Raw genomic sequence first — 8,096 nt, 5'->3', positions numbered from 1 at the left:
ATTGTATTTTCTACTATATTCTTCCCGAGCTGTCTCTCGGACCATATTTTGCTAATCAAACTGCGATCACCTTTACGTAGAATCTTTGGTGTCCCCTCCCCCTCAATATCAATTGCCGCACCTTCTTCCTCATTCAACTGAAAATTCTCCAACATCTCCTGGAGATCCTCCATAGCTACACCTCACTCCTTCTCGTTTCCGAACTCACAACACCACCTCTATTCTCTAGAGAGAAAATTAAAGAGGCGACTATCCTGTAATATATAGTATAATATTTATAGTTTTAAGGAGTGCAAGTTTTGAATACTTATTTCGAAAAAAGTAAGTAAATATAAGATTCATATAAAAAATATTTTTTTAATAAAAAAATTCAAAATTTTTCAAAAAGAGTGCGCAAGATTTGTACATCTTAAGATTGTCTGTAGGATTACTTATAAAATAAAAAGGTAATATTGTAATATACAATTACAGTTTTTTTACAACTATTTTACAATTCATTTTCAATCAACTAATTACAATACAATCAGTCACTCCATTAAAAATAAATTTCAATATTATAAAATTACCCTTCATTTTATGTAGAGTTGTAAAATAGTTGCAAAATAGTTGTAAGTTGATCATTTTTCTAAAATAAAATCCTTACTCCTTACTCTGTACCCGTTTAATATTATTTTTTTAAAATGTAAAAAAAATTGAATTATTTATTTTATTTTATATATAAATTTAAAAAAATTGTAATGATGAGATAAGATAAGAATAATTGTGAAAACAAACCAAGTGTACTCACCTACCTAGCTTTCTTCACCATAACACATGATCCAATAATGGTTTTATCTTAAGGTAGAAACAGGCTTATTACCCATCTATTACTTATAATGTTTTTATTTTTTTATCATTTTATTTTAAATATTTTTTTAACATCCTTAATCATTAAAAAAAATTAAAAAATTATATAAATTTATTAATTGTTACTTTTTTTTTTTAACTATTAAGTAAAATAAAAAATTAAATATAAAAATAAAAATAAATTGATTATAAGAGAGTAGTAATCCTACCATCTCCCTTTATCTTAACATGATATTTTGGTACTGAAATCAAAGTTAGACCCAGAATCTATCTGTTCATGTCGGGTCCAACTGAAGCATCAATTTCGAACCTATTCAAAGTATCTAATCGTGCTAGCTTTAGCCCTGGCTCAGCTTGATTTTTGGCATGCTGTTTTGGTCCCGACAGATATTCTATATATGTAAAGGTATCGAATAAATTTTCACAATTTCTTAATATTTTATATTTTAAATTTTTTAAATTTTTTATTATTTTTTTCTTTTATTAAATATTTATTATATAAATAATAAATAAAAAATTTGAAATAATTTTAAAAAATTAAATTCAAAAAAATATTAAAAAATTAAAAAATTAAAAAAAATCTAAATTATAGAGTGTAATAAAAATTATGTATCTATCTGAATTCTTACGAGTTTTGAATGTGTGGTGTATATCCTATCTTCTAAAGAGTAAGCCGTTTATTTGGATAGAGAAATCATCTAATCTTATCTATTAACATAAAAAATTTACATACAAAATTATTACAATTTTTAACATTAACATCATTTTTATAATTTTTTAAAATTTTTATATAAAATATAATAAATAATTTAAATTTTAAAATTTTAAAATAATAATAATATTAAAAAATAATATTTTTAATAATATTTTTTTCAATTCCTCTAAAAATATTTTTTCTTATCTTATTTTTATATTATCTAACCGTACAAATCATCATTTTAAGTATCTGGCGATTATTGCTCCCAAGAAATTCCACAGAGAAGGACCCCACCGCCGACATGTAAACGTCGGTCGATCTTCTCTAAGCTGCTTAGAAAAACCAAAAGGGGATGTGAAACAGAGAGCATAACCTCGTTTGGTAACCACTCGATCGTCTCCATCAAATATGACGAGCGCATCCGCCAATTTCGACGTACCACCTCCTCCCCTCCCTGCACCGCCCCGCAGCGTGGATTTGTCCCCTCTTAAATTCGTTCTCGCTCTTGTTGCCGTTTTCACCGTCCCCGCCTTGGCATACACCTTTTTTTTCTCCGTCAAATGCCCTCTCAACCCTTTTCGACTCCGCCACCGGAGCTCCTCAGGCAGACACTCCATAGAGACCGATGGAAATATCAGCAACAGAGAGGTGGTTCCGGTTCCGGATGTAAAGTTGGAGAAGGAAACCCGTGTCGAAGATGTTGGCGCCGGCGGTATGTGCATCGTGTGTTTGTCTGTGCTTGGAGATAACGGGAAGGAAGTGAAGCAGCTGAGTGCGTGCAAGCACTCATTCCACGCTACTTGTATTGATAGGTGGCTCAATAATAAACCTAATTGTCCGGTTTGTCGAGCTCCTTTTGCCGGTAAGCGTCCTGATGGCACGGGCGGCTCGGCCGGTGATGAAGACAGCCGGCAAGGTTTGCCGCGGGATGCCTCTGAGCTGGTTTGACATCATGTATAGCTAGATTCTAGAGGTCTTTGTGTCTTTGTTTCTTGGGAGATTAAAGAATCTGTGATATGCTTGGGCATGCAGAGCAAAAAAAGGATGGGCAATCAACCGTTTGCTTTTCTCCAATTCACCGACAAAGTTGTAGCATTTAATTAAGATTTTAGGCATCAGCCAATGTTTGACATCAGCCAACGCACACCTTACGTGGCCTAAGTAATTTTTTTTCCCTCCTTATCCCTGCTGCACGTTCCCCTCTCAACTCTCACCCATTTGAAATTCGAGATCCTCTCCCCCATCCCCACCCACAGCGTCGCGCATCCTCTCCCCCAACCCCCCTAATCGCCCATCTTCTGCAATGGCTGCCCCGTCGCCGTCGACCCTCCCTCTGCCCAGCAATCCCTCCATTCCTTTACATTTCCCCCAAAATGTATATCAGCGACCTGCAATTCTAGGTTATTATTTCTGCTGAAGAGATCTACGGCCACTGCAGAGGTATTTATTCTTATAAATACTCTAGGGTTTGTGACAAATTTGAAATTGTATGGTTTACTCCATCTCTGTTTTTCTATGTGATTCATAGGGTTTAGGCATACATTTTGAAGTCTGATGTCTTTTTTATCCTCATTTGAAGTCTGATGTCTTTTTCAAACTAAACTTGTATGTATACGATGAAGAAAGTTTCTAACTTCATGTTAATAGATTGATGAAAATTATGTAATTGTATACTGCTTTCTTTAGTAATCATTGAAGTAACCAAGTCTATGAAGTTCATGCATGTAAATTGACCAAGTATTTTGTGAATTTTCAAGTCATTCAATTTACGGTTTTGACTCTTGTACCAATTATTGAACTATAAAGAGTCCAAGTTAATTGAGTTGAAGTTCAATAAATGTTTTGATGTGAGCCTAGAAGTTTTAACATGAAATAGTTATTACGCCAAAGGAAAGTACCATGTTGGAATGAATTAAAAAGATATCACGTTGCTATTAATTGAAGATATTGACCACTAGAAAAATTATAGCTTATATACCGTTTGTTAGCTAGAAGTGTTGGTCCAGTTCTCTCTCATTGCCTTCTAAGAAAAGATTACATTAACAAAGCTTAGACCTTCCATGGAAATGCATTTAGAATATTATTTGTTGCTCAGGTTCCGAATTTTATTAGGATGTTATAAAGATGTACTAGAAGATACCATATACGTTTTAGAGCAGAGCTGTGATATTGTTTGGGAGGTTGAAATTACATAACAACTTATTGAGTCTTAAAGTCAATTCAATATGATTTTAGCACTTTTAAAAGCCTGTAACAAAAACTCTAAGAGACAATTTCCTGTGATACACAGATTGCTAGCGTAGTAACCTTTAATGAAAACTCTTATATTTCACTTATAATTAGTACACTGTACAACTGATAATGACCATCTCATTAGCCATCAATTTCATTTACAAACAGATCTTCACTCATTTTTAAAGAACGACCTACAATGGCCTCGGGAAAGTAATCTTGACAATATCATGCAGTTGGGAATTGTTTATAAATGCAGTATGGAGTTTTGGAGATTAACCTGTTTGTGAAATGTCGGTCTTGATATTGCAATTAACTTATTGAATTAGACTTTATTTGAATTGAATTGAGTTAAATTAACGTTCTTGTAGAAACACAAAAGTTGTAGAGCTGCGCATAAACCAAAATAATTGAAATTGATAGTCTTATAATTGTATTCATCAGAGTTTGAATTTCAGAGAGATCAGGATATACACAGGCTACACATGGTGGATGCTACCAAGCTATACATCATCTACACAAACTACACTATAGCATCTCCATAACACAACAAGTGTTTGCACACATAATTCCGAGTCTACCATCTACATAAGTAACACCAAGTACATCTCCACAACTGGACACAAAAGAAGCTGCATATAATGATACGAATATGATGTACTAGTATCCAAGCAGCAACTCATTTCATTAAAATCCAAACAACAAAAGAGCAAAAAAAATTCCACCTTGAACTGGTTTGGCTAGTAACAAACAAAAGACCAGATCCATTAATTCAACATTGTCTTCGCTTCCAATCTTGTCAATTTTAGTCATCCGAAGTTTGCACCACAAAGCCATTCAAAATACTAGGTGGAATGTTTACCAAAGTTCAAGACCAGATCTGAAAAATGGCAGAAACAGACAGATCAGATATTGAAAGCCATAATGAGGAAAATCTGTCAAATGATAAACCAGAAAAGGAACACAAAAAGGAGTAATGATGAAACTTTTAATAGTCAAAATACTCCATCATTACACCAATCTGCACATAACTAAGATCCTTAATTTCTCTAGAAAAATTTCTAGCAAGGTACTCCAAAAACTCGGGATGCTAAGGATGAAACACATAGATGGTATTACCTGCTCATCTGTCTTCCTCTGAAAATATTACGAATGGTTGAGAGTACCACAAACATGCACAACACAATTATTAGTTAGTTCATGATAAACTTGTTTGGTCAAAGGGCAAGAACCTACAGAAGAATGGAATTCCTATGAAATGAACATAACTTCTGTTATAGCAGCCAGGGGGAAGAAAAACGTTACCTTTGTGGTTGTTGTACAACAGTTGCCTTATAAATTGCAGTTGTTCCTGGATAGCCAACCAACACTTGTCTTCCAGGAGGGAAATCCTGGGCAGTAGAAGGGTCATTTCTCTTGGGGAAAGGAATAATATTCGACATGGGTAGCTTGTACTTCCTGAGAGCAGCAAGAAAAAAGGAGAAAAAATGTCACTCTCAGATGAATTCTTCAATCATGCAAAAAACTGAAATAAATGAAAAGGGGTAGAATAAATTTTTCACCCTTAACTATAAGGTATTTTATACCTTGTACCCTCAGACCAGAAGTTAAAATCCAGCAGTCAAATGAGAGTCAATAAAAGATAGTTACCGTTGGCCACCACCCTCATCATCATCACCCAGTTCCTCATCTAGCACTTCAAATCTGCATATAGAACTGCTTCCTCATAAGCAAGGAATAAAGTAAGTGACCTAGAAGAGTAGCATTCTTTTTACCACTTCTGTTGATAATTACTGGCGACATAAATAATTGCAAGAATCCACAGAATAAACAAACCAAGTGACTCACAAGCAGCTAGATGTCAGCTGCTGCATGAGCTCATTCAAGTTTATACATTAACTGAATCTAGGCAATCCCTAATTTCCTCCCTCTAATGAGTCCCCAGGAGGCTCAAGTCCTATTAGGAATGCGGATATGGAGCACATGTCTCTGATCTAGAAGCTTCAATATGTTTGGCATGTTTTTAATTGGTTACAAACTCTACTTCATCACTACAAAAGCTATCTCCACACTCAGGCCTTCATTTCAAAATAAGTTCGTGACTTGAACTTTAAATTGATCCGAGCCAGATATTTATCAAAAAGTAATTGAATTGGGACCAAAATCAAACATGGTGGATAACTGTACTTAAGTTATTCCATGAGCTTGAACAGGCTAATCAGTTAAAGATTAAATTGAAACATGAATGATAGATAATTAAGAAAGTTGCCATTATAAACTACAACAGCTGCCCTAACTCCTAAAAAGTTTAAATCATGGCTCATGATGTCTTACTTATGGGAACTACACTTACTCTTTTGTCTCCTTATCAAAATGAATTAAGAATATAAGAAAAACTTGCTTTAAATTCGAAGTTCAAATGAAAATTGGAAAGTTCCTCCAATGAACCAACATAATTTCAATCTGATATGAAAATGAATCTATTTATCTCATCAATATGTTGGAATATGTGCCTATCTACAATTCAAGTCCTAACATCAAGTCCAGTTGGTGTTGGCAAATTCCTAATATCAGAACTATTGAGTTGGAAAATTCATCCTTGAACTTTGAAGGGCCATTCAAAATTCCTTTAGAGGCTCAGATAACGAATCCAGGGAATGAAAATGAAAAAGATAGAAGAAGGAAACCCATGATAGAAAAAGTACGGAAAAACATCTCACACACAAACCAATTGAACAATACACATTATAAACAAATGCACCCTAAGCAGACCCTCAGTTGCCATAACCAAAGGAAATCCACTTCACAAAATTTCATCTGCGCACTAAAATAAATGAATAAAAAAACACCCACTATGAAGTTTGAAATTTGTGTACCTTAGAGTAAGGTAAAATGTGGTCATAATCATGATAGAGACATCCTGGGCAACCCACGAGCTTCCAAAAGACGATGTTGCCGATGGCGTCTCGGCACCAACAGTCCGAGTCTTGACCTCGAACCTTCTCGGACTTGTCCTAGCACTGCTGCTTCACATTATAGGGGAAGCTCCGAGGGTTGGATTCTGGGGAGATTCGGAGGTCTTCGAACAGAGTAGTGGCATCTTCGGTGATGAGTTCGCGGTCTAGGAGAGAGGTGGAAGGAGTGAGTGTGGATTTATTTGGACTAGACCCCGTTGAGGTTGGATTGAGCCCAGAGGAGGAAAGAGTGGTTGGTGTCCTGTCCCTAAAGGCGACGATGGGGAACTCTAGTTCTGGCTTCTCTTACCTTCTTTGGCTGTCCTCATTTTCACTTGAGAAATGAGGCCGCAAGGTCTCTCTCACGAAAGAGTAGTGTTGTTTTATGGGAAAGATGACAGTGTTTTGAATCAGATAAGCCTGAATAGAGAGATGCCGTCACGGGGTGGCATTGGGAAGAGACGCGGGTTCCTGGCGGGGGAGGAGGGTGGGTTTCGTGGCGGGATGGATGCAAAACTCGAACAATTCTGCTACAGGTATCCGGCATTGGGTTCCCGTTGCGGAATTGGCTGACGTGGATAATGCCACATCAGCCGATATTATTTAAATAAATAGATTAAAATTAAAATTAAAAAATCATAATAAATTAAAAAAAAAAACCGGAAGCATTCGTTGTTTAGGACCCAAGAACACCAACGTCTCCATTCATCTCCACCTTCCATTCTTTATCTTTTCCCACAATCACATAGGAGCCAAACGAGTAACAAAACAAAGAAATCTCCAATGACAAAGAGCCAAAGAAAGAGAAAGGAAATGAGGAAACACATAAAGTGCATACCTCATCAGAAAAGGGAAAGTGCAATGTTTTGCAAAAAGCTCTGTTTTTTTCCCGTTATTTTTCGTCGTGTTGTTGCAATGGCTTTTGCGGGGACATGGATTAAACAAAGCCAACTTGAGAAGCAAAGCAAATGAAACTGGAGCTACTAAAAAAAGCCTTCCTTTAAAGATCTTTGTATGTCCCCTCCTCTAGGCTTGAAGAAAGTCACTTTTCCCACTTTCTTTGTTTTATAATTTTCGATTATTACATGGAGAAGAACCTGTCTTCATGTTTCGTCTTCGTGGTCGTCTGTGGGGAAGCTTGCTTTTGAAACCGAATATGTGGATATACGAAAGAAAGTGTTGCGTTTTAGATGAGAAGATGAAGATGAGAAGAAAATATGAAGAAGATGAGAAGAAGAAGAGAGGTGTCTGAATTTGAATGAAATGCCCCGTTTCATTTTTACACATAGATGGACGTGTACGCGGGAGGTTCCCAACTCGGGTGTGAGTAGAGTTTTTCAAATTTGAATGGGGGAAGAAAAGTAAAA

General features: G+C 35.7%; 2 protein-coding genes across 2 annotated transcripts; one reads left to right on the top strand and one right to left on the bottom strand.

Annotated features, from left to right (window-relative positions):
* Positions 1-1,828: 1,828 nt before the first annotated feature.
* On the top strand, positions 1,829-4,110 carry LOC109006793 (RING-H2 finger protein ATL33-like). Its single transcript, XM_018986180.2, has one exon. It carries the CDS (start codon positions 1,952-1,954, stop codon positions 2,489-2,491), a length of 540 nt encoding a protein of 179 aa, XP_018841725.1. The 5' UTR covers positions 1,829-1,951; the 3' UTR covers positions 2,492-4,110.
* Positions 4,111-4,236: 126 nt separating this feature from the next.
* LOC118348241 (SAGA-associated factor 29 homolog B-like) lies at positions 4,237-7,193 on the bottom strand. Its single transcript, XM_035689364.1, has 3 exons — positions 6,652-7,193; positions 5,426-5,479; positions 4,237-5,233 (listed from the first exon to the last, which is right to left on the bottom strand). Exons 1-3 carry the CDS (start codon positions 6,681-6,683, stop codon positions 5,077-5,079), a joined length of 243 nt encoding a protein of 80 aa, XP_035545257.1. The 5' UTR covers positions 6,684-7,193; the 3' UTR covers positions 4,237-5,076.
* Positions 7,194-8,096: the final 903 nt, after the last annotated feature.

Source organism: Juglans regia, chromosome 4 (assembly GCF_001411555.2).
Source record: "Juglans regia cultivar Chandler chromosome 4, Walnut 2.0, whole genome shotgun sequence".
In the NCBI taxonomy this organism is placed as follows: Eukaryota; Viridiplantae; Streptophyta; class Magnoliopsida; order Fagales; family Juglandaceae; genus Juglans; species Juglans regia.
The sequence above is the reverse complement of the archived record's forward strand: the minus strand, read 5'-3'. Positions and strand labels throughout refer to the sequence as shown.